The sequence below is a fragment of the Xiphophorus maculatus genome, chromosome 15 (genome assembly GCF_002775205.1).
Source record: "Xiphophorus maculatus strain JP 163 A chromosome 15, X_maculatus-5.0-male, whole genome shotgun sequence".
NCBI lineage: Eukaryota > Metazoa > Chordata > Actinopteri > Cyprinodontiformes > Poeciliidae > Xiphophorus > Xiphophorus maculatus.
In genome coordinates, this window is record NC_036457.1 from 16,220,077 (window position 1) to 16,246,897 (window position 26,821).

General features: G+C 41.8%; 1 protein-coding gene across 1 annotated transcript; it reads right to left on the reverse strand.

Moving 5' to 3' along the window:
* Window positions 1–225: 225 nt before the first annotated feature.
* LOC111611402 (bromo adjacent homology domain-containing 1 protein-like) lies at window positions 226–25,842 on the reverse strand. The gene is made up of 7 exons (XM_023348065.1): window positions 25,639–25,842; window positions 9,455–11,227; window positions 6,133–6,488; window positions 5,882–6,041; window positions 5,291–5,370; window positions 4,587–4,678; window positions 226–4,468 (listed from the first exon to the last, which is right to left on the reverse strand). Exons 2-7 carry the CDS (start codon window positions 11,205–11,207, stop codon window positions 4,279–4,281), a joined length of 2,631 nt encoding a protein of 876 aa, XP_023203833.1. The 5' UTR covers window positions 11,208–11,227; window positions 25,639–25,842; the 3' UTR covers window positions 226–4,278.
* Window positions 25,843–26,821: the final 979 nt, after the last annotated feature.

The window sequence follows — 26,821 nt, forward strand, 5'->3', positions numbered from 1 at the left end:
ACTGATTGGAAGGAAACTTACCCACTTCCTGTTGACGTTCATGCTGTGACCTTTGGTTCCCTTTTCTGTCTACGTCCACAGTCATGTTCCGATAATTACAAATAGCAGATTTGCTTTTTCAAATAAAAGTAAATTGAATAAATTAAAAGAAGGTACCATTTGGTCTGATCTGCCAAACTGACTGTTGGTTAAACAACAAGCAACATGCAACGATAAAAAAAAAAAAAACAACGCAGTCACCATTTTCACAAAGGACTTAAATTTTATAAATATTCTCTCAACATTACATTAAATCAGTTAGGATGATATAGTCTTTCAAATAAAATAAAATAAAAAAAATCCAAGAAATCTTCAGAGAGCATGACAAAGTGACAGTGATCTGATACACATAACTCTTTCTACTCCAAAAATATCTAAACTGTATATCCCACATTTTCCAAATATATCAAAATATATGCCAACAATAAGCATCAATACAGGCCACAGAGAAAGCTGAATCTCACAGGTTGGTCGGGTGCTTTTGTCTAATGGAGCGAACACGCGCACTCACAAGCGCACGCACGCACACACACACACATCAGCGAAGGTTACTCAGTGTTTCACATCATAGATCGCTGAAACTTCTTATTCCTGAGTGCTTGCCCAACCTTGTTGTCATGGAAATAAGGACACAACTGTCTCCATGCAAATAGCCTGTGGCTGATTAGGTTATTGAATGACAGCAGGCTATCTAAGTCCATGCGTTTTGCAAGGCTGGCCAGCACTAGTGAGGGGAGCACATGGCTGTCTGAGCTTTCCTCGCCTGCATCTGGCCTGCGAACAGATAAGGGACGTTGGTGTGACAGCATCTGTAATCTTGCTTTGCCTGACCACTAGGGGGCAAAAAGACATCTTTATGATTAATGATTAAGCTAGCATTAGCTTAAATGCTAATTTTGACTTTAAAGCAAAAGCTGACTTGCTGAATGGGCCGAGTTAATGCTAGCCATGGAGCTAGTGAAAGCCAACATGATAATATAATTTATGCTAACGTTAGCATAATGTTTCCTCTATGCCAATCCACCAATTAACCTGAACAAAACAAAAAGGGATGCTCCTTGTAGAGTTTAAAGGGCAACCGTTTTGAAATACTGTCAGCCTACATCCAATAATACTTTACATTTTTTGCAAGTGACATCTAACCATTTGCACCAGGGTTTCTGGTTTCAGCTTAGGACCTCAGAGGAACTTCCTGTCCCCTGTTTGTCTCATTTTGACTTCAGCTCGTCAATGAAAGCTCCGGTGACGCTTCTCCCAAACTACACGCCTAAAGGAATAGGGATAGGTTGAAGGTCGCAAGATATGAACTGCTCGTAACATTTACAGAACCTCAGTTAGAAAAAGTCCCGAACTGTCCCGTCAAGGTCGGTCCGGTTTCCGTTCGGCCACTCGGGAACCGAACGGAGCTCCTCCAGAGCGAAGGTGCTTTCGGCGAAAATTGCTCTGGTCTCAACGAAGCCAACCTACGGTTACGTTTCTGCTATTAAACCTCATTAAGCTTCTAAGATTACAAATAAACAAAAAAAACTGCTTTCTATCCTGAAGCACAAATATGCAGGATCTACATAATTAGTCCCAAATAACTTAAAACTGACATCTTAATATATTCAATTGTTTTCTCCATTTAAATATACTTTAAATATAATTATTACAGATCTTGCAAGGGAAAAATAATAATAATTTCTACACTGCATTGGCTGTCTGCTTGTTTAAAGATTGCCCCGTGCTTCCTGGGGTTTAGATATGTTCTCCTTATATTTCTTTTTTGTTTGGTCAAACATCGACTCTAGACCGACCCGATATCTACTGGGACAAAAAAAAGAAAAGAAAAGCAATGCATATACTTTGTCAAGATTTCTTAAGTTCATTCTTCAAAAATAGTAATTCTAAAAAATATATTACATGTGCCATCTTAGCAAATCGACATAATAAAATATTCTTTAGGAGGAGGAGGAATTGTAATGTATAGTTATATCCATGTCCTTTTGAAGACTCCAGCGGGGAAAAGAAGGAGATGTAGGGTTTGATTTAGTTTTGATGCACTTCAAATAGAAGAGGGTGGGGGATAAAGATGGCTTCAGAGAGTGGGGATCTTTTACAGCTGGAACTCGAACGCACGCCGACGGGGAATAAAGTGGCAGGTTTGGAGGCAATGAGAGGGCGCGTGGTTTGTAATCGGCAAAAGCTTCATCTGAAAGCATGGAAACACCCCTTCAGTCCAGTCACACATCTATCACAGTGCTACGATTGCCTGCACAGCAAGACAGGACTGAATCCTGAAGCCTTCTGCACATCTAGTCACATTAACAGTGTGAATACATACATAAATATATACCAAGTATTTATAGGATTATATGTGAGGGGGAAAAGAGAAAGGAATGACTCTAGATCCATTCTGATTTCATCCAGTACAAAGAGCGTCAAGTTGCCATGGCAAACATGTTGGTCGACTCGTCTCTGGTCTCTGGACTCATCAAAACGAACAGTTTGCACAAACCGTTACATCCGTAAGGTCTCCTTCGCAATAAAAACACCCGAACAAATGCGCTACAGTAAGCCCCGTCTTTCACGTCCCGCCAATGTCTCAGCAGCTCCAATACGAAACAAAGAGGTGATCGCGTGTTTTCATGAGGGATTGTTTTAGTGCAACAAAACATGGGGACAAGTGCTGACGACGAGACGGAGATTCGGGGCGTTCAAATTTGCGCCACGTCCTCTGGTTCCTCCTGAACGGGCTGCAGGGATTAGGAATCGGGCGCGAGTTGGCGACATGAAAACTGCCCTAAACGTGGAGACTGGAAAGGAACTGAAATACAGTACGGTGCAAAAGTATTCGCAAATTTTATGTCTCGTCACAACCACAACCTTAGACGTGCTGAACGTTGATTGTAAGTGAAAGACCAACACGCAGTAGTGCCAAATAAGTCAAATTTATCTCACAACCGAAATCTCAAAAGTTGACCATTTGTATTCAACGCCCTGGAACAAATTGCTTTCCAAACACATCTGGTTGAACTGAAAGTCAGCTGATCCACAAATGAAGGAAAGAAGGAAAAGTGACAAAAAAAACAAAATATTAGCAAACATCCAGGAGTACATGCTGCTGTTTTTTTAGTTAGTAAAAAAACTACATTTACATGACAGCTTTTCTATTATGTGCAACTTTGTGTTGGTCTAACGCATTAAAACCAGCATGAAATACATTAAAATCCGTGGTTTGTAACACAGGAACATGCTTAAGGGGAATGAATATTTTTGCAAGGTACTGTTTCTGCTTTCTGGTCTATTATATTACGTGCATAAAGTCAAAACATGGGTCGTCATGTGCAGCCTGATATCAGCGTGGTCTCGCTATTTACCTCAAATAAGCACAACACGCTTCTTCTTCAGTCAGTCGATTAACAAACTCGACTGACTGGGATTTTTTCTCACCATATAAGTAATAACCATATGTTATCAGGAATACAAGGTGATCTTTGCCCTCAAGCCCAATCAGTTGCTCGATGTGAAAATGTTCAATTCAGCGGGAGGAAAAAAAAACAACAACAAAAGAAACCCGCTCCACTTCATCTAAAGCTACTTTCTTGCTTGGTTTGATTACCTAGAAGCCTCCTAAATGTCACTATATTTAACCTCAGCAATAACACTCAACACACAAACACACACACACACACACACGCACGATGTGCAGAGTCAAATCAGGGGAGAAAGGATGACACTCTCCATTAGCTGCTCTTTCACCCATGCTTGTCGAGCGGCGTTAACGCGGAGCTGACAGGGCCGGCCTCGTGTTTCCCTGGAAGCATCGGAGCGGCGTGCCGGACCGTCGCTGCGCCGGTGGCTCTCAAACGGAACAAACATGATTGTTGCGCTAACGTGCTTCAGAGGGAGGAGACGCGGTTCTGACCGGCGCGCCGCTCGACCTGGCGCTCGGCATTTCTGGCTGGGAAGGCGAGGTGGGGAAAATCTGAGCGGCTGGATGGAGTTTAGCTCTCTGACTGAGCTGAGATTCCCTAAGACATTCTAACTTCTAAGTATGTAACTAAAGGGATCTGTGCTTCATAATGTGTACATGCAACCCCTCCCACCCCCCAGTCACCCCGCTTTTCACACTGATCGCGAACGGGGGTTAGGTGGAGGTCTTCAGTCCTTCAGCTGCCCCTCCTCTGCGAAGGTGGACGATTGCGACGACTGATTCAAAGGTGCGACGACGGGGGAGAGACGGGGGAGGCTCCCGCTCTACTGCAGGTTCTTCAAGATGCGTCCGTATCGGAAGTCGTAGACGTGCCGGCAGAGGTACACCAGCTCGGGGTCGACGTCCATGGGCACGCAGCGGTGGGAGGGAGGGGCGAAGTCGGGCCGGAAGGGCACCATGCTGGCCCTGCCAGGTGGGGCGCCTTCGGCACGCCGCTTCACCAAGGCACAAAATCTGCAAACGAAACAGTGAGACGAGACGACGTGAAAGCAAATCTGTCGCAGGAAAGAGACGCCGAGATTCGACGTGGAACAAATGACTCGTCGGCGTGTTTTTTTTTTTTTTTACTCACCGACAGTACTGGGCTAGAGGGAGAACGTAGCATCTGTCTTCTATGCAGGCCACACTATTTTCATCCTGATGCCGAGAGGCGAAAATCTCATTCTGAAACCAACAGTGGGTGTACAGCGTCACATCACCACAAGTGTTTTCTTTTTTCGCTGTGCCCCGAAAGACGACACAAGAAACAGCAACACTTTGCAGCAGTGAGCAGAAAGGAAACTACAACTGTTCCTGAGAGATTTGTTGGGGTGTATTTGTTTTACCATGTTAGGAAGGAAAAAAAACGCTCCAGTGAGCTCTCACTGCCGCTGACTTTCACTGGAAACATTTTAAGAGAGTGAAACTGTCCCTCTCCTTGTTCTAGGGTTTCTCCAAGGCTGAGGTCGAAGAGATACCATCGGGTTTTTTTTGTTTTTTTGTGGCAGTGTGGTTAAGCTGAGGAACCAAAGAGCTATCAACAGTCTCAAGGCTGCCGAGGCAAAGATAATGAAGGCAGCAACAACCACTGTCCACGCTATTGTGTGTAAGCAACATTCTCCTCCATATCGCTGCTACTTGTAAAATGTATATTGAAGCACTTAAAAAAAACAATATGTACTGCATTAAGCTCGTCCCGTAACAATAGATATATTTGTGGCACAGAACAGGTTGCACAGCCGTCACCGTCCCACTGGGAGAAATTAATTCCTAGCTGCAGTCTGCCGAACGCCTCACCTCACAGTGTGCTCTGGGATCTCGGCCTCCCTGGGTGTGCTCGGGTCTGTAGTACCAGAAAAGGCTCATCATCAGCTCTCCTGAGGAAGACCAACACACATATATCGGCTGAACACACTCTGCCGTACATTCTCGCACAGGACATCATTGAACCGGTCGGTTATCTCCGCCTCCGTCAGTCAGATTTGTCTATAAAAGACGAACCCCTTTACAGACGTGACAGTCAGCTGATCTAAATTGAGATATATGAATATTTAAATGTATTCGCTCTTTTTTTGGGGTTGTTTAGAGTTTTTTAGCTACATTTTTCAAAGTGTATGAGAGTAAATGAAGGGAATTTGGTGGACCAGACAAGTCTTCTGAATAGTGCAGGTGTGCTGGGATGAAGGATGTGGAGTTCACAGTGTTCAACTGCATCAAGACGGGGTTCATCATCATGGTTGTATACGTTTATGTGAGTTGTTGTTCTTTTTGGCTCATGGCCTATACTGTTTTTTATCCGCTGCAGAGTCCTGACATTGTAATTCTGATTAGAACAAGTCTCTGCTCTGTTTTTGTGTGATTTATGGATAACCTGTTCTGACTTCTTACCTGTTTTGGGGTCCTCCCACAATGCTGATATCTTGGCAACATACGGCAGGGACTTCTTCCTGGGACCGGATCGCAGCAATACTGTGTCTCTGATACGGATCACTTCGCCGTCCCGTTCGACTCCCTCGTAACACCTCCGCATTGCGGCCTCATCTTCTCCCTGGCATTACAAACACGTAGAATTTACTTTACAAAAGAGGAAGAAGGTGGGAAGATTTACAAACTTTTCTCCCGAGAGGCAAGCAACTTACCGCAACAAAGACCTCCCTGTCTGTGGGGATGCCAACAGGCCGCCAGCCGTTCGTTGCACGTCTGCGGCTGATCTTCTTCTGCTTGCCGCTGCCGAGGCTGGGCACCGAGATCGCCTGTTTCGTCAGGAGCCGGGTGTGGCCCACGGAGGAGCCGTTGGAGGCCTTTGTACTCTGAGGGCATTCCTTAGCTAGCTTTAACATGGCCTGGGGCTGATCTAGGCCAGACAGAGGGGTCAGCAGGCGGCTTTTAGTCTGTGTGGAAGTGGGCACACCGGACAGTGGACACTGGGCGATTGGCATGGTGGGGGGAACCAGAAGGGAAGGGCTGTGGTCGCCCTGTGGGGTTGTGTAAGCCTCTGGAAAACAGCATGGAAGCACACATTTATTATCCATCCAAATGCTTTTTAATTTCACCTCAGAGTTTTATAGTACAGACTTAGCTGGTCTGGTATGATTGTAATCCTAACTCGAACAATGTTAGCAAGAATAACTAACAGAGAACCCAGATTAACCTAGAAATCATCAACCATGTTGGATCTTGACTAGCTTGACTGAAACCATTTATAGTACCATATAAACTATTTTCCCCCTTTCTCCTACTTTTTGGCTCAATTGTTTGACTTTTGTATTTGCTCAGATTATTTATGTTATAATTTTGTTCAATGAGCTGAAACTTTTAAGTCTGCGTGAAACTGAGGATTTTCCAAATCTACCTGGCCAAGGTTTCCCCCAGAAAACTTGCTAAGCCCAGTGGTTGGGCGTTTGGCAGTCATTCATCCAGCGGCCCGTTGTGTTTTCGAGTTCAAAAGTGTTTAAAGTTGACAGGAAATTTGAAAATGTCACTTGATAATTATGTGTTATTGAAAGATTGGGAGATAAATACCTGAACACCAAATATAAAGTATTAAAAAATGCAAACATTTTAAAAAGACTTAAATAAATCAGTAATGCTAAGCATGGTGGGGGGCACAAGTAAAGCCTGGTGGCCCGCCAGGCTTGTAATACACTGGGGGAAACCCTGCTGGACCTATGTGGGAACACAATTACCCCTATTGTTACATCATCATCATCATCATCATCATTTGTGATTAAGTAAATTTGATGGGATGATTACTAACAGGGCTGCACAGTGGCGCAGTTGGTAGAGCTGTTGCCTTGCAGCAAGAACGTCCTGGGTTCGATTCCCGACCCGGGGTCTTTCTGCATGGAGTTTGCATGTTCTCCCTGTGCATGCATGGGTTCTCTCCGGGTACTCCGGCTTCCTCCCACAGTCCAAAAACATGACTGTCTCTCTAAATTCTCCTTAGGTGTGTGTGCATGGTTTTTTGTCCTGTCTGTCTCTGTGTTGCCCTGCGACAGACTGATATCGCAGGGTGTACCCGCCTCTCGCCCGGAACGTTAGCTGGAGATAGGCACCAGCACCTCCCAACCTCAGTATGGACAAGGGATAGAAAGGGGTAGGTTGGATGGATGGATTACTAACAGACCGTAACACTTTATTTGATGCGGCATACTGACATATCCCAGTATGTTTGTGTCACATAAACATGACATAAACATCACCTTCACATGAAGGTGAAGCAGTCTTCATGAATGTCTGACTGCTGAATGTAAATAATGACGCTTTTAATGCAAAGTTGACCATTTTAATGGACTTTTAATACAAGTTTTAATGACAATTTAATGCAATTTTTTCTTCTTTTTTTAATCCCTGAGCAGCTGAATTGGTCCAATCAATAAAACAAAGCAATCAGTTCTGACCCAGTTCTGACCCAGGCAAAGACAACCTGCTGTTCAACATTATCAGCTAACAGGAGCACGGCCGTGAATTTGCTCAAGGCTCGACGCTCTCCTTCCAACACAAACACGGACAGTTGCAAGCATCTACAAAAAGTCTGCTTTTGTTTTGAAGTGTGCTAGGATCGCATCTTGATTTACTCGGTCGAAGAAAACCCCCCAACCTGACACATTTAAAGAGAGCGTCTTATTACAAGACGTGGTGGAAAAAACGTGGTAGATTTTACCTTCAAGACGGCAAACTTGCAATCTTTTTGGGCTCTCACAGGATTAAAGACGGTTTAAGGCGGTCATCGACATTTCTTCCATCCATTTAATTTAATTTTAATCTATTACAGATTTCCTGTCAGATTATTTTGATGATGTAAAAACCCAAAAACAAAAAAAAAAACACTAGAATTGGGTTTAAATTTATTGTTAGTCACAAAATTACACATACAACTTTAAATATATGCCCAACTATTTGCTCAACTCTTTTTTAAGTGGCTTATTAACTTCTCCTCATTGACCACAACTAACAGCAGCTTTCCTTATTTTATGGTGATCAATGTGGTCACGGTCAGAGAGGCGGAGTAGAAAAAAAAAAAAGAAGCTAAAAAGCTGCCGTTTAAAGAAAAACCTAGAAGGACTTTCAGGGATCCTGAAGAATTATGAAACAACACCACTTACTTTGTCTTATCATAGGTAAAAACAGAAAGCTAAAACCAAACGCATAATAACAAGATATTACCTTTTTTTATCATACCAGCTTTATTATACTTTTCCTCATTTTCTATGTTTTACTGCGATGCCTTTTTCTGGCACTTGACATATAATACAATAGTCCTAGAAGGATAAGGAAATATGGACGTTAAAGCTTGGGACCAAATTTGCCTTCCAAACTGTCAAGACCATAAGCATGCAGACATATTGGCTATAAAAGTCAATCTTTTATAGCGGCCATCACAAAGCCCTGAATTTTGTGAGCAGAGCTGAGACTGGCTCAGTGAGCTAGAGGGCCAATAATCAGACTCAATCACAACCATTCTGTCAAGAGGACTGGCCCAGAATTTCAGTAAACTAATATGAGACGCTTGTGAAACCAAAACATTTTTACTCAAGGCAATTGTAATACATCTTAACTTCTAAATTTGAGAAAAGTTCAGTAAAAGTCTAATAAATTCTGGCCATTCTAATCGGATAAAGCAGGAAAAGTTTCCTTTGCTTTAATGTCCCCAATCGCAGTTTTCTGGCCTATCTCTGATCTTTTAAAAGCTTGAGATGCTCATCTTGATTTTGCCTGAAAAGTCACTAAGTACAAATTTGGCAACAGTATCTGTTAACCTGGTGACCTGGTGGGTGGGTATGTCAGTCAGGCCTTTGTCATTGCAGACTAAAAGGCAAAAGTGGCTGATTTCCAGACCTTTGAAGAGGCAGATAAGATTGGTGGACAAGATCGGTTTCACATTTAAGTATTGGCCGGTCACCAACTACCCAAAACTAAAAAAATCCGGGCTGATTCATCGGTTTTTGTTTTTTCACTCACCTGTCTTGATGCTGTGCGTACATCCGGTACATCCTGCACTAAAAGAACAACCGCTGGCCGTCACTGGAGGCAGCGCTCTGTAGCTGTAGCCACTGATCCCGCAGGCATCTCCGTAACAGGGGGAAGCCACAGAGTTGCAGTAGGCGGGGTGGCCTAAACCGGATGGGTGCGACACCTGACCCCCCAGGAGCTTGGATCCGGTAATGTGCCTGGGGCACAAGCCGGTGGAGCTGAAGTTGAGAGGTCGCGTGGCTAGGGCTGCTGAAGTCTGTCCAGTGTGCGTTGGGTGGGTGATGTGGACGTAGTAGCCGGGGAAGCAGTGGTCAGCGGTACAGAGGCATGGATGCGGGGTAAGGGCAAGTGCTCGGTGTGGGTGGGAATGTGAGAGAGATGGCGAGGTTACTAGGCACTCTGGCTTCACGGGGGTCATGGCTGAGTTTAGAGACTGGTCATCGGAGTCTCCGTACGGCTGCTGGCCGAGGAAGCAGGCCAAGCGGTGGCAGTACTCCACAGAACCCTCTGGGGGGCAGCAGTAGTATGGGCTCAGTTCAGTTTCCAGTTGCTCCTCCTTCACCTGCTTTAGCGGGAAACCTAGCATGCTACGAGACTGATACCCTGGTTTGGTCAGGCGGTGGGTGCAGTTGCTCGTCTCCCACTCCACCTTGGGTTCAAAGTCCGCTTTTTTCTTGCAGGCTGAACAACCACTTGGTGGTGGAGGAGGCTTCTTGCCTTTCTTTTGCAAGTGGTGCTTGTTTTGGAGTTTGACGCTGTGGTGCTGCTTTGGGGTGAAGGCCGCGGCAAGAGCCGTAGAGTTGGACGTAACGGTTGCGGTGGGTGCTGCCTTTACTCTCTGCTTACTGGTTGCTGAGGAGCTTGTTAACTTCAGCAGGGCTGCAGCATTGAGTCCAGCTAGTCGTCTTGGTGCAGGTGCGTCTAAACACTCCTGACTCATCCAGACTCTTTCATCGCCCCGGCTGGTTTTAGCCTTCTTGCTCGGCTTAGGACTTTGGCACAGTTCAACCTTGTTGGGTGGAGAGACTTTACTAATGTTGCCTCGTGAGGCTTTCAGACTTCCAGGCAAAAAACTTCTGGCTGTATCCAAAGAAACCGCTCCGTCCAGAGGATCCTCCTGCCTCCTGGCCTGTTTGGCCACTGGTTGGGCGTCGGTGGGTCTTTCAAGCAGTAAACTATTCACTGCCTCAGCATTGAGAGACGCCAGTCTGCGCTTGCGTGGCTGCAAGTCTCTCAGCTCAGGATAGTCAGCCAGACCTTTGTGTTTTGATTTTAGTTTGGTTTTTGGTAGTGACTTTGCCTTCATCCTGTCTCTGGTTTTGTCCATTTGTGGTTTGGTTTTGGACCCGTCTTTTCCTCCTTTGCCTTTAGACCTGCCCTTTTCCCGTGAGCCTTCCTCCAATCGGGTAAGAAGAACATGGCAGCTGAGCTCCTCTGGATTCCCACCCCGACCACGCAGCGGGTACAACTTTCGGACCCGTTTCTTGTCTCGCCTTTGGTCAAGCTGTCTGCTCTCGTCTGACTTTCTTCTTCCTTCTTTCTTCTCGTTCATCCTCTTGGGCTCTTGGTCTTTCCTTTGTCTTGTGACCCCACTTATCTTCTTTGTCCTGCCGAAACGTAAGGTACGCTCAGGCCAGTCGCCGCCCATAGTGCCACCATGAGGCCAGGTATGGCTGGTGTCCCACCAGTCAGAATTAGTTTGGTTCTGCCTGAGGGAAGCGGTCTGCCTTGCGTGGGTCATCACATGTTTCTCCAAAGCACCTAAAGAAAAGAAGCAGAGGTTAAGTTAAAACTTTTTGCACATACAACTGAACATTCGGCTTATATATCTTGAGAACTTGTTTTTTGATTTTTTAAAGAGAAGATATAAAAGAGTTGAAGCAATACAAAATAATCAGTCAGAGACTGGATGGACAACTTTTCATATCAGATAACTTTCACAAATGCATCTCTGTGAACTAGTTAAAGTAGTTGTAATTGAAATACATTTCTGTTTTAGCTTTACAATATTTTTTTATTTTATCATCAAAATAAAAAAATAAAAATCATTGAAATATATCATTGAATATCACCATGTGTAATGAGTTTATATAGGGGTTTAAATACTGGTTTTAATTTTCTGGAATAAATGAAGTTTTAAAGAATTTATGTACTTTTTACAGTGTATCTGTATTGCCGTGACTCCAAAATATACAAAGCTAGGGGACAGATTTGTCTTTATTTTGTTGAGAGACACAGAAAACAAAAGCAAAACAAAGGCCTTTCGTACAGTTTTATGTAAACAACAGCAGCAAATGACTGGGTGCTTGAAGAGGCTTAGTAAAATGATTTTTTGGACATGACTGCATAGTGAACTCCAGCTATTAAAATGTTTCTGGTCCTGATTTCTATGCTTATGGTGCAAAATCTGACACACTCCCTTATATTTATTTTGTTATTAGCCAGAATACACACACAGCATGTAAAGCAACAGCTTGTTAGGACCAGTTGTTTAGTCTCAAATGTTTATTTTGATAAGTGACAAAAAGAAAGAAAAGAAAATCCTTCCTCAAATAATTTCTCTCAGTGGAGATAACTGAGACCAACAAACGAGCTGACTAAAAGTAAATTTAAATGGTTTCACATTTCTGGTGTCAACAATCAAAATAAATTACATCCACTAAAAACTTACAAAAGATATACATATAAAAAAAAACAGCTTCAATAACTAAGCAATGGATCTACAAGACAAATTATAAGAGACTTGTTGAAAAAGAAATAAATAATGCCCATTCGTGAATCAATCCTTTAATATTGGGTAGAAGGTAAAGTGAAGTCATAAAGTGGAGGTTGTAAAGGTTGGTTGCCTAGCAGCCAAATGGGATGCTTTAAGACGAGTGAACGTTGTTACAAAAGCTGACATTGTTGGTAATCTAATTTAATCAATACCGTCATTTCCTTTTTCATTTCGTTTAACGGCATTGTTATACAAAACACCTTTGGGTTAGTAGGCTCACCTATTTCATTCATCTTAAAGGGACAGCTCAGATTTTTCGAGTGAGGCTCTGGGGAGTTGTTACCAGAAGGCAGCGTTGTCTTAAGCAAACTCAAGAGTCCAGCTGAAGACTGGTCAAATCTGCAAAATGTGGTTTTAGTCACTGAAAATTTCGATTCATTTATTTTACACAACCCTATGTTTATTCCGGTAGTCTGTATGCTTAGCATGTTTTATTTTCAGCACAGGGATAAACACAATTTGACACACAGTGACGTACACTAAATCAGGAAAAATTAAAACAAAAAGAAAATAAATGAACTCCAGCCATTGGTAGTTTTATTTTCTAGATTTTGTGAAACAAGAGGTAAAAAACCAAAAACTAAACAAAAAAAAAACAAAACACTAAAACTGGCGTCTGACCTACGGTGCTTTTATAAAAGATTAACTTTTTCCATAGTATGCATTTATTCAGTTCTTTTTTGTTTGCATTATAATGATTTTTGATTTAAAAAATAACCTACCTAATAAATGATGGCTGCGCCAGAGCAAAACGCTTTTTCACTGGTTTTATTGTGAACTGCGTTAGTTTAGGACTGGATGTGAACTATTCTGCACAAAACAGTGACTTTTTATAACAACACATGTAGAAACATTAAGATTTTATGATGATCCAGTTCAGCTAAAATGCGTGTTTTGCCGGACGTGGTCTAAAAAAAAAAATAAAGCACCGACATGACCGTTTTTTGTTTTTTCACGAACAAATGAAGAATAAAGAAAAATCTACTTCTGATTTTACCTCTCTTTGTCATTTTAGACATTGAATGAGAAGATTTGTATTTTTTATTTTAAATTACTGAGATTTTATACAATATTGTTGATATTGAAGTCTGGAAAAGTGAGGTAAAACATGTAACCGCAACCGAAAACAGAAAGCGTGCTCACAGGAAGTAGAAACAAATTCCAAATATTGTTGAACAATTGACTAATCTTAAACATACTGATGGATGGGTTACTTGAGTACATATTAGACTTCAGTTGCTTTAATTTTTTATTTTGTGTGGCTGAAGTCATTTCTAGGATTGCCTGGAGTAGAGTTACTCTACAAAAAACCCAAAAATATCTTTTAAAACCAAGCCAAACCAGTGTGACTTTGGCCAGCTGAATCCACACCACTGCAGATTGTCACGGAAATTCAGCACCTAAAGCTAAAAACCATAAAGGAAGTCTGGGATATGAAGAAAATGATCAAAAAATTGACGGCAGCCCGATATTCCTATTATTTTCATTCAATTGTCTTCGCTCTAGAGGGAAATTACAAAAACTGAAGTCCGTCCCCTTCAAGTGACAATGCAGAAATTGAGACAAACCTGCCAGTAAATGAATTTAAAGAGATCGTCTCCACACGCAGCACTGGAACAGGATTTCATGCTTCGTTGTTCAGAACACCGTACTGTACACCGACGCCACATTTATTGCCTCTATTTGAAAAGCTTAATTTGAGCAGTGCAAGGTACGACTCTTATTAAAAGGCCCATCTGCTCTGTGTTATGGTAAAAAGCGCTAGTGGGTGGAGATAGCAAAAAGACCAACTGGTTAGTAGGTGTTTTAAATATTTCGAGGAGAGAAATTTTCAACACTAGAATGAAGAAAATGCTTCCAGAGAGTTGGTGTGTAAAAGATTTATGTGCTTTAAGGAAACAGTCGCTTACAAACACAGCTGTGAAATAGCAGCGCGGCCTGTTTTCACAGAGCTGTGTGACCCCAACTCTTGTTGTAATGTCACGAGAGAAGCTATTTTTTAAAATACCTTCCAGAAACATTCATTCCTTTTCAACAATTCAATTTTGTCACCTCATTATTAAATACACTGACTGGGGATTAATATGACAGAATAGCACATAATTGTGAAATAGATAGAAAATTATTCATTTGGAAATCTGTAAAGTGCGGTGTGTAAATATATTCAGCCCTTTGCTGCAGTTGGAGCTACAGGTCTCCCGCAGTACGACTCTTTCAGCTTCTGCCACAGATTCTCTACTGGAATATGGTCTGGACTTTGACTAGGCCTTTCTAACAGATGAATAAGTTTTGATCTAAACTACTCAATTGTAACTCAAACCTTAGCATTATGCTAAGGTTTGCTGTCCAGCTGGAAGGTGAACCTCGACGCCAGTCTCAAGTCTTTGACAGCCACTAACAGATTTTCTTCAGCCCTGGAGCTGAACGATAAGGCTGAAAAACCTATTACCAGATAATTGTTTCATATCATTTGATATCAATAATCTGATATCAATCAGTTTTTGTTTTAAACAACTGAAATACTGCAAAGCTGGCAACGTGATTTTTTTCTGTTTTATCCAGTTTCTTCTTGAGCTGCTGTACTAATTTTCTCCCTACATTCTACGCCATTATTTGCTTTTTTTTATTTTTGAGAAATCCTGACGTAAAACCTGAAACAAGTTACTCAACAGGTTGTTGCTAGGTAACCAAAGAGTGAGTGAGTTAGTTGATGCCACCAACCTTGCTTAGCTGACCAGTAGAGGTTGAGCTGCTAAAGCCTTTCCTCTGCCTACATCCCCCAGAATGCTGTGCGGTTCTGCATCAGCATTCACTGAAATCGCCAATTGATATTGATCACGTGTTTATTGTAATATACATTGTTATTGATTTATTGCCCGGCCCTAAACTTCCCATCTATGGCTTCATTCATCTGTCTTTTTCTACTGTGGAAAGGTTCATCCGTACAGAATGATGCTGCCACTACCGTGTTTTATGAAGGGTTTGAGGCGCTTTTTGCATGAAGCCCAAAAGGTTTGAATTTAATTTAACATGACCAGAGCGTCTTCCTCGTGTTTTACCACATAAAACTTCAACAAAACACATCTAACATAGAGACTGTAACATAATAAATTGTTTTAAAAAAAGTCAACTAGTGTCACTTCTTTTTGATTGCACTGCATATTGACATTAAAAAGAATTTTTTTAAATGATTTTATGCAAATATTAATTAACTGTAATTGGAATAGCGACTTCCACTGGATGGACTGACTGTCTCCTCTGTACGTTTGCAGACCTTTTACCAGTCCATTAGTCACTTACAGATTTTTGAACCACAAGCAAAAACTTTCTACATGATAGAAATTTACCTTCGTTCTACTTTCTCCTGACTAATTATCTTCCCCTCCCAACTTACAAGAGCTTTTTGTCCTATGTCATTATGTTCCATAATAAGTCTCAATAGGATAATGAAATCCTCCCCCATACAGGCAATTGACATGCATTTTTATCCTCATGCTCGTCTCTGTTCCCCCCCTTGTTCGAAATGTGAACTGATACGAATGCTGTCGTTAAAATTTGCTTAAATGAGCTTTAGCTCACGCCGCTGTTAAGAACCGAAGAGAATCATGAAGAGGATTTCATTATGTTTCAGGAGTTTTATCTGCGGCGGAGCAGGCCGAGAGCTGCCGACTGCTCAAAGTTCACAGCGGATCCAGATTTGTCTGCAGTGTAAACACATTACAGGCTAACAACTCCAGCTGACAAGACAGCTCTTTACGAGTCGAGCGCTGGCAGGACTACTCAGACATGTTGGATTCTGTCCGCTCCAATCTGACCGGGCTTGTGCAGCCTGAACAAGATGAGTCCGGCGTCAATGTGCGAAGCTGGCAAAAAGCGAGGTGAATATTTAGCCGCAGGGCTTCTGAACCAGGTTGTTCCGGAGGGCTTGAAACTGAACAGACGAGATCCCAGACCGTCTGCGTGGTGCCCCACCTTACTAAATGTTCACAATACCAAAACAGCTTCGGGAAACGATGCCCTCGCAATCTCCTCGCAAAGCTTTTCTTTTGAGTGTTTATGAGTTAAAACAAAAAAACAGGTAGTGTTCAGGTTTAAGCAGTTTTGTAGCGATGACATTTTTACCTCTTGGCCAAGATGTGGAAAAAGTATTCACACCTCATGGAATTTTGAGTGGTTTTGTCATAAAAATTAAAAAATAAGCACATTAACAGGAAGTAGAAGGAAAAGAGTACATGGGAAAAGTATGCCAACTTAAAATTTAAATTGTTGCAGCTCATTAGGAAAATCTGTTGACAAGACAATTACTGGTTGTGCACTCGTAAAACCTGGTCTTTATGAAAGAGTGGCAAGAAGAAAGTTGTTTGGGGTGCGGAAAAAAACAGCAGAAATCTGATTTGCAGTTTGCTGTAAGTCATAGGAGAAGCTGAAGTTGAGTCCAACGGCTTTGTATCCTGCATGCAAAACAGGATGTGTAAGAAAACAAAAGCTGCTCAACATGCTGAGAACTCCACAGTGAACCACGGTGGTGGGAGCATCATTCTGAAAATCTTTTTCCACTTCACAATCGGCAGTGAGCGATTTGAACTCAAGGTTTTGTCAAGGTATTTTGTGGTAACTACAAAAGTGACGATAAGAACTACTTGTTACTTCTTTTGTAGGTCACTGCGTGGCTGACACACCATCACTGCTATTGAAAAAAAAAACATTCCCATTTATAAAATTATTCTTTATGCTTTTTTAGGACACCAGACACGTAACGTGTGACTTGTGTCAATAACCTCCCTACAGTAACTGAACTTGTTCACATTTTCATATTTATTGATTCTCTCACTGAACAATCATTTGAAGAAAAAAGTAAAACTAACAATCCCAACAATGTGGACACCTTTGTTTTTTTTTAAACGTAATTAATTGGAATTTATTGTGACAATGATAAATCTAAGTTTTTATAAGAAATTTATCATGCTAAATAATAAACAATATAATTAATACACACGTCTGTTTACGGGTATACACTACTTTGTGTTGATTTTTCCACATAAAATCCCAACAACCTGCCTTGAGGTTTGTTGTAAGATGATAAAAGGTGAAATCATCAGAGCGAATAAACATTTCTGCAAGGCTCTCTAGTTTAGTGGTGTGACTTTGTGGGCTGAGAGTGACATTCGGGTCTCAAAAGACATTTTTTAAGATGCATTTCATTTTCTTTTTCTTGTAAAATTAATTAAATAACCTGCCAGATAAATGACTCTCGGCACCAGAACAATCAATGCCCCATCATCCTCTGTTTTTTCCGAGAGCCTCTCGCATATCAGTCAATCACCAATTTCCAGTGTGAGCCCGACCCAATCAATCACTCCGTTTTTAAACCCTGACCGCAGCGATCCGCCGTCCAGCAGGATGCATATGTAGCTTAATATTTCACGCTGCATCCTCACCCCCTGCGTGGCATTCTCTTGTGTGGAGGCTCTCTGACCAAAATGCAATTTAGTTCTTTAAACACAGTTGGGCCTGGTGATCCTCAGGAAGTAATTTCCCTTTTATGGGAAGATCAATGACCCTGTGCTCCGTCTCTAATTGGTTAGAAAGCGGAGCATTAGATGCTCTCAGGGCATCAAACAGCAGACGCACCAGGACTCCTCTGCTGTGCTCAACACAGTTTCTCAAGACTCCACTTGAGATCTAATGGTCTCGATGATAAATGGACACTCTGTTAGGAAAACTCACCGATTTCTGATTATTGCAATGATAATGAAAGCAGGCAACGGCTAGAAATTGACGTTGTGCTTGCATTCGATTCAGAAATGAAACGGAAAGTAACGCGACGCTAACTGTGCATGAAATGCGATAACATTAGTTCAAGGCGTTATCTGCAGAGGGTCAGAGGACGAAACTAAAAAGAATCAAAACACGACTTTCACAGGGGGAGATGAAAACAACGCAACAGAATCTCACCCCACTTTTCATTATGGACCATTATTAACATTTTTTTTTTTTTTTTTTTTTACATCTTTTTATTATTTTACTGTAACTTCTACAGTTTATCTGGTACATTCACAGAATCCATGAATATTTCACGAAGGACAGCACAATATAATGTCATTAATAAATAAGCACGTGGTATTTATATGTGGGTTTCATCGCAGATTCGCAGTTATGTTCAGACAGATTGGGAGGTCCGGATTTAATCTGAGTAAAGACCGACTACGAAACAAAAACAAGTAGGAAATTTGCATATTAAGGGGTAGGATAATTATAAACTACAAGCATTTCATTTTAACAGATTAAGGTGTTTTGATCATTAAGTTAAAACCACGGTAGAAATAATTATGATAAAGTATTTAGCATATTCTCTAAAAAAAAAGCACCATGTTTAGTATAAATTCAGACATAAAAATCATGTTTTAACTTCTTTCTTACAGCCTGTGATTGGCTACAACAGAGTGGGTAGTTTAGAGATTTTTCTACTGTCATAAAGTACGTCCCATGTGGTCAAATAACAGCCACAAATAAAACAAAATGTGTAAAAAAATAATTATACTAACAGTAAGTTTCTGGAGATAAAAATCTTACCAAGGCCTTCTGGTTTTACTGTTAATCCTTATCTTTGCTGTTCCACAAGAACCGTCTTAGGGATTCTTGAACAAGCTGTCGACATTTTTTTTGTTCCATTTTTAATATCATAAAGTAACAAGTAAGCAGATAAAAGTAATTAAAACGCAGCCACCAACCGACACGTTTACAAAAGCTGTCCAAAGTTTTCCAACTCATCCGGGTTGGTTAGTTCTACGGAGCTCCATACATGCCGGGTGAAATGGTTCGCAAAAAGCATGATTCAGGAGGTAAATCTGAACACAAAATGTTCATTATTTCTGAAAATAATAGAAATTTGTTTTAATATGTTGCAGAATTTTTAAAAAATGGCCAGAATGGAAGAGCTTTAGTATGGTTTTGTCAATTAACAACGTCACATATAGGCAGGTTTAGACAATGGATACAAGGTTTCCCCCAGAAAACTTGCTAAGCCCGGTGGTTGGGCGCGAGGGCAATCATTCATCCAGCGGCCCGTTGTGTTTTTGAATTAAATTTTTTTTTAAAGTTGATAGAAAATTTGAAAATATCACTTGAAAGTTATGTGTTATTGAAAGATTAATACCTGAACAGAAACTACAAAGTCTTAAAAAATGCAAACATTTTAAAAAGACTTAAATAAATAAGTAATGCTAAGCCGGGTGGGAGCACAAGTAAAGCCTGGAGGCCCACCAGGCTTACAATACACTGAGGGAAACTCTGGGATAGATACAATGAAACCACAGGAACATGGTCGAGGTTGTTTATGAGCAATTCTCTCTTACCAAATGTTAGCACAGAATTGCTAATAAAAATAAACTTAAATCACTTTGGAGTTGTCTTGATGAAAAGACAAAGTGTATAAGTTATCTCCCAGCTATCGCTAAAGTATGTTATTTGGGAAAATTATAGTTGCTTGTTCAGATATATTGAGGATTAGGAATGGATATCGATAAACACAGAATTAATCTACTTTCTCAGTCCCTACACACATGAAAAAAGTAATTATAATGTTGGATTTTTCTACAATTGTAACTGCAACGTTTTCCTTTTATAATGAAATAGTTTATTTTAAGTATTTTTACCCATCTGTACAAGAGGCTCCAATAAATAGTGCTTGAACTACTTTCCTCTAATGTTGAGTAAAAACAGTCCCTCTGCATCTCCGTCTTGTTTGAAACTCCAACGCTCGGCATCCACACAAGCAGCTACTTCAAGACAAACGGCGTCAGACGTTCAAAAGACAAAACTTCAAACTGCTCTGTGATCCGATGATGGGATCTGAAGCCAAAAGCCGGCGGCGCGTCAACCATCCCGTCTCCTCATTCAGGTTCAGCGAATTAAGAGAAAGTGACAGACATCTGGGCTCCACATCTGTCCATTATTGATTTGAGAGTAACCCCCGCCTGTTGGACTCATGGTGGCGCAGCAGGTTGCCGTCAGCTCGTGTAGCCGTCGCTACACTGTACGCGTAATGCACCGCTGGCTCACGCAATAAAAATGAAACGCTGTAATTTTACAGAGGTGAAGAACGAAACCGAATCTGATATTGGTTTTGACATCTACTGTATCTGCTGGTTGCTGTGTTTAAAATACTAGGTGAGTGTACATTTTCTGGTTTCTATGGTTTATATCTGCGTCATCTGACCTGAATATGAGATGTGCACACTGAGCCTACACAGTGCACAACAGAACTCAAGTGCTTACCAGGATGGAGGCTCAACTAAATGATTAGAGCGGAGATGCACAGTAAAATCACCATGACTTCAGTAGCAGCTGTTAAAAGGAACAAGAGTCAAGACTTACTAAAACCATTGATTTTTTCCCCCAATGTGATTAATTTCAACACTTCAAATTGAGATTTTACAGAATTGTACTGACACCGTAAACAAAAAACACATTAGAACTTTTTTTTCTCGTGTTCTCGGGTTACATCAGGCCAGCGGTTCCCAAAGTGTGGGGCGCCCCCCCCTAGGGGAGCCGTTGCAGGAGGGGGAACGGGAAGCAGTATGGATGAATGAAAAAAAAAATCTGTTTGACTGTAAAGATGGTTTGTAGAGTGTTTTGTTGCAACCTGAAGTGTGAAATAAACTTCAGTGGAGTTTGAAAACAAAATATGTGTACAGGTTTATGTCTGGTTGAACGATGTGTGTGCCCAGTTGATTTTTTTTTTTCTTTTTTTAGGGGGATTTTATTGTATTCCATAGGGGGGCCCACAAAATCGTTGGGAACCACTGCATCAGGCTAATCTTTTCTGTTTCAGATCAGTTAGATTTAGCAACATTTAATTCAAGAGCTAAATGACAGAAAAATCCAACTGATATGTTTACATACAATGAGATTAACAGACTTTAAAGCTGATGAGAGAGCACAGACAATGACATCCTGGCATTGGAGGGTTGCCCCTGATCGATTCACACACAAAAAACAATATTTATTTAATGCAGGCCTTCAAACAAACTGCTTCCAGTTTTACATAGAAGAAAAAAAAAGATATCAAGCAGAAAACTGTGGACACCCACAAGTCTTCACATGTCCGGTTTATCAAATTTCGAGATTTCTGAAGGTGCCAACTTGATCTGATCAAAATAACAGCACGGGAACTTCCAGTGATTATGCTATTCAGACAGTATTCTGTTCAGAGATTAATGTGTTTTGGTGTGAAATTTGTGCATCAACCCCAGTAAAAGGGCAAAGAAGAAAAACCCCTTGTGAAAATAATGACTGAAGCTGATGAGAGAAGTTGATTATCCTCAGCAAAATGAGTCCAGAGAAAGTCTAGCCAGACCTAATGAAGGACAAAACAAAACTGCATACCAACATCTGGTTTCAACTGCATTGCATATTGAATTGTACTGTGAAAACTAATCAACTACTAACATTTTCCTTAAATTCTAATTTAAGGAAATTAAATTAATGGATACAAGGCGTTTACGGCTTCAAACGCTCTCCCTGAGTTTTAGCCATTAAAAACATATGTTCAGAGTCCATCCGTCTGGAGAAGCATATTATCAATATATCTAGTGTGACACTTGAAATATAATATCCTAATAAGTATTGCATCCAAGCAGTCGTTTGATATTGCAATATAGCCCACACTGAGAACCGTTGCTGACTCTCATCCCAGCTGCTTTGCACTCAGCTGTGAACTGCGCCGTCCCACCCCGGCAGTCATGGCTTAAAGACACCAACAGAACCAGAAAGCAAAGGCGAAACCCTACGGTTCTTGAACAAGGCGCCCCCCTTCTCCATGACTACATCTTGAAATCTCGTTTGTAAGCGCCACAAAAAGAAACAGCCTCATGCTGAGTAAGGGTCTTCGGTTTGCGTACAACGACGGGTTTGCCCATAAACGCATCCCCAGGTACACTGACCTCTTGTAGAGCGCCCATGCAAAGTGATTGCATTGTATTGTGTCCTTAGACTGTAATAGATATAGATAAATCAGTTCTGCTTTGGTAGAAAAGCACAACTGTCTCTTCTGGTTAGTCTTTTCAGAGAAAAATCGATCAAAAATAAAAGATCTGCCAATAAAGATGGCTGACCGATCAATCAGCACACCCCTTTGTTAGTTCTCACTCAACAAAAGAGGAAGCAACAGCAGGGGAAAGGAGAGACTACAGAGGATATATGGAGTATAAACCACATAAGAGTTATAGTTAGAAGTCAGAGGGTAGGAGTGGGATAGCAAGAGATACATCTAAACTCTGACAAGCGAGAGGAGAAATGCAGTGTGTGTGTGCGCATTTCGCACAGATTGCACGAGATGACCTCATGGTCACACAGCTTTAATAACAGCAAAGTTCTTAAGACGGAGAGCAATCAGGGAACATTTTCTTGTCAGGGTAACAAGTCCTGGTCGAGCTCCGCAGACCCCGTCCTGTGTAGGTAGAGGTTGCCAGGCAACGGGGGACGGAAAAGCATGCTGGTGTTTTAAAAGAGCAAAATAAAGATCATCTGCATTTATAAAATCAGCGTCCCTCAGATTACGTTTGTGACCGGCCCCCCGGCAGAAAGCCGTAAGCATTAATGACACTGAAAGTAACAAGTGCTATAGATGGAGGTGGTGGAGAGTTTCCAAAGGAACATGTGGACTTATTGAAAGTGAATGATTAAATCTAGACGGAGGCAGAGAAACGCAGGAAGATGGGATTTGGTATGTTTGCAGTTTTGAACAACAATTTAGACAGTATTAAAAACTGTGACTGGAAAGAAAACTTAAAATACAGCAATTATTCATGTATCGACTCAATGAGAGAAGATGTTTTGAGTAACTCTGTAATTCTGTTCTTTACATGAATGAATGAAAAACTTTGAGATGGCTTTTTAAAGAACTTTTTATTGTTTTATTTCACACCATTTTCAAGATATTTAAGTCCATTGTGATTTAAATTTAGACTGACAATCTAATCCAGCTGCAGTAATCCATTTGGAAAATTGCAAAAAGAAATTTCAATGGCAGATTTTTGGTTTGAAATCTACATTTATTTTTAAATATCTCAACCACCAACTTTGGTAGCAGATAGTTAGGACAATGATACCATAGTTTTCAACATTTTTACAGATGTAAAAATAATCTGAAAAATATTTGTTAGTGGTTTAATACGCAAGATTAAACATTATCATGAAAGTTATGGATAAATATTTAGGAAAGTTTAAAGCAAAGCTAAATTACAAAATAGTTTCCCCAAGTTTAAACCTCTAATAATCAGATAAGACACAGCCTAACAGACAGGTTAGGCATTATTAGAAATATTTTTATTACGCTTCATAATTATGCACTTTTATTTATTTATCCTACATAAAATAAATCAAAGTCTGTGGTTTTGTTGCGTCAAAACGTTAAACCATTTGAAGTGTGCGATGACCTCTTACAGTGCAGTATTCCTGACATCCCCGTACTCTAACATTCAATATAATCTCACAAAAGTAAAATTACTGGTAGTAGAGGATAAGGCCCCAAGAATATATATTTTTTTTATTTAAATTCCTTAAACAAACTATAATAAGCAACTTTCAAGAGCAGAATACCATCACGGGTTCACAGACAAGGTTAAATACACATTAATGAATTCCTTCGACAGAGCTGCTTCCTACCGTGCATCATGGGTCTTGTAGTTTTTTATAGCATAATAACACCGGACTTCTATTTCCATAAACACAAAGCAGAGAGCAAATTAAGGCTGGCAGTGTGTTTCTCACAGTAAACAAAGCAATGAAAGAAGAAAGATAGACTAAGTGTACTTTAAAGTGTGATATGGAAAATCTAAGACATTTTAATGCCTAACATTGAAATTGGCAAGTGTATTTTGATATTTTATGTCTGTCCTACTACCAGACATGCTGCTCACTTCCATCATTTTAAAAGCAAATATGAGTTTTAGGCGCTCTGGATTACATTTCTATCCTGACCGTTGTTCTGTAGGGGATTGCTTGGTATTGCCCAACCATGGTTGATGCAGTCCAAGAAAAGCAGAGACGAAGGAAGACAAGTCTGCTCACACTCACACCTGTGCCGGAATCAAATCAAGAGTCGCCGTTTGAGCCCCAGCGTGATTTATGTCTTTGGAGTGGAAATCAGAAACCAAAAGAGTTCAGAGGAACCCAATGCCAGGCCAGGAGATCTAGCAGATTCTTCCCAGCTGGTAGCAGGTTCAAACCTTAAAAACCTCAGTCTTGTGAGGTAGCAACACCTAAGAGCCCGCATTTTTAATGGTAGCCGGTAAATTTCAGTCTAACTTAACAGATGACAGGTTTTCCCAGTGTGAGGCACGTGAAGCTAAGCTTAAAGAGTGGCTAGTGAAGGAATAGGTTAAAGGGTTGTGATGTGGTGAAGGAGCCTGGATAGATCAGCTTTGGTTTGAGTTCAGAGACTTTCCAGGAGCTCCTAATCGTGACTTCTGTTTTTCCTGAGATGCAAATATGACCAGACAGAGAGATCCATTCTTAAAAATAGGAAGGACAAGAGAACATGACATTCACAGTCAGATGTTTGTGGGTCAACTCATATTATTCATAATCAGCCCATATTGGAATTGATTTTTGTTTTTAGAAGGTATTTGGCTCTGATTAAATCCTTCTTCTGCCTCTTATTAATTTTTTAAAAAACATTTATTGTGAGAGAAAAATCACTTTTACGTTTCATTAAAGAAGAAAAAACGCGCGATAAGCCACCAAATATTCAGAATAGTTTGCACACAGTTGGCAGCTATCACGCCACCCTCACCATCACCCAGTATTACACCTGAAAGTAAACCTCATCTGCTCGGTTCTGCCCGGTGGTTTCAGACTTTCATGTGGAGCCACGTCAAACACCCGCAACGCACGCATCAAAAAATAAATAACCGCCCAGGTGAGGCTGCTGAGAGCTTCTGACTTTACATTTTCCGTGCCAGGCGAGCTGAACCCGAGCCGCCGCCGCGCTGGCTGGCTGGCTGGCTCGCCTGACACACACCGACCGAGCCTGAACCCAGAGGAGGCAAGAACCTGAAACATTAGGTCACCGCTCCGGTTTTCTCCGGGACTGTCTCTGCAGCATTGATCCGGATTGGGCTACAAGGCACAGACATTCACACGTTTGTATTTAGAGTGTAGAAATTGTGCAGACGCACAGGCCCAGTTCTACAGCAGGATGGAGAGTACAGTACAGCCTGACATAGCTGCCCATCTGAAGTAGCCAGCAAGGCTCTAAATACGGGTTAGAGAGAGGACGGTGGGGTGGTGGTGGGGAGGAGGAGAGCGCTCTACCAAAACACACACAAACTAAAGGGCAGTCGCCCCTCTTCTGGTCACACACTTATTATTGTTCGGGTTCAGTATTACTCACACGGCGGCTGGTGCGGTCGCGGTCCTGGCGGAGCTCGGCAGCGGCAGCCCCGTGTGTCGCTCCTGCTGCACGAAGCGGAAAAATGGGCTCCGCGCTCCGCTCCTCTCCGCTCCGCTCCTGGCGGTCGGAGCAACTTCAAACATCCAGACAGCGACGCGATACACCGAGCTGCGTTAACTCCTTCCCTTTCCTCCTCCTCCTTCTTTTTTTTTTGTTAACAAGGCAGAGGAGGAGAGTGGGGGGGGGGGATAGTGGAGGAAAAAAAAGCGTCGAGCGAATCCGCAGGGAAGGAGGGAGGCGAGGCGGTGGAGGTGGAGGGAGTCGGGACTGGTGCGGCGGCGGAGCTCCGCAAACTGGGAGAGCTGGGGAGGAGTGGAGCGGAGAGGACGGTCGGTGGCGCTGCCTGCGAGATCTTTTCTCCCTCTCCCTCCCTCTCTCTCTCTCTTTCCCCTGTTTGTGTGTGTGTGTGTGTGTGTGTGTGAATGTTTGCTCTTCCTGGTTGGGCTTCCACAGAATGGCAGAAACTTAATCTAAAGGCAACCGCGCCAGCACGGACCGGCCTGGCTTTACCGACCCAACAGCTGTTCCAGGGTCAGGAGTTGCGGGGCGACCGGGGAACTAAATATGTGCGGGTTTCTCGGTTCCTCTCCGCGATTTAGCGCTGCGCTACATGATGGGATGATTGGTGTCAGGCCATTCTCCCCCCTGCACAACTACACAAAGCCTCACCCTGTCATTTCGTCGCGACCAAACCACTGAGAGTCAACCACCAGTGTCGAAAACACGTCCAGAGAAAACACATTTAGTTCTATGTTACCAGTGTCACATGTGGTGGATGCATGGAAGATTTAAAGGCGCCTGGTGTCTCAGCGTGTGAAACTCCGCGCAGTGCTATTTTACTGTAAGCCTTAATGAAGGCCGATCCGTTCCCTTTAATTTGAGCGACAATAAGCTGGCATCGAAAACAAAAAAAATCCCACGACTAAATCTCCAAACCAAGACGAGTTTCTGTAAAAAGAAAATTCAACTGCTGTGTTGATGTAGCGAAACTCAACGAGTTCTTTCTTTCTTTCCACACTTTTACTAACATGTCTTGCGCTGCAAGAATTATCACAAGAGCTGCAAACCCCTTCCGGCTCCGAGTAAGAGAGAAAACAAAATGTGATGCAGCTTCTTTGATGGC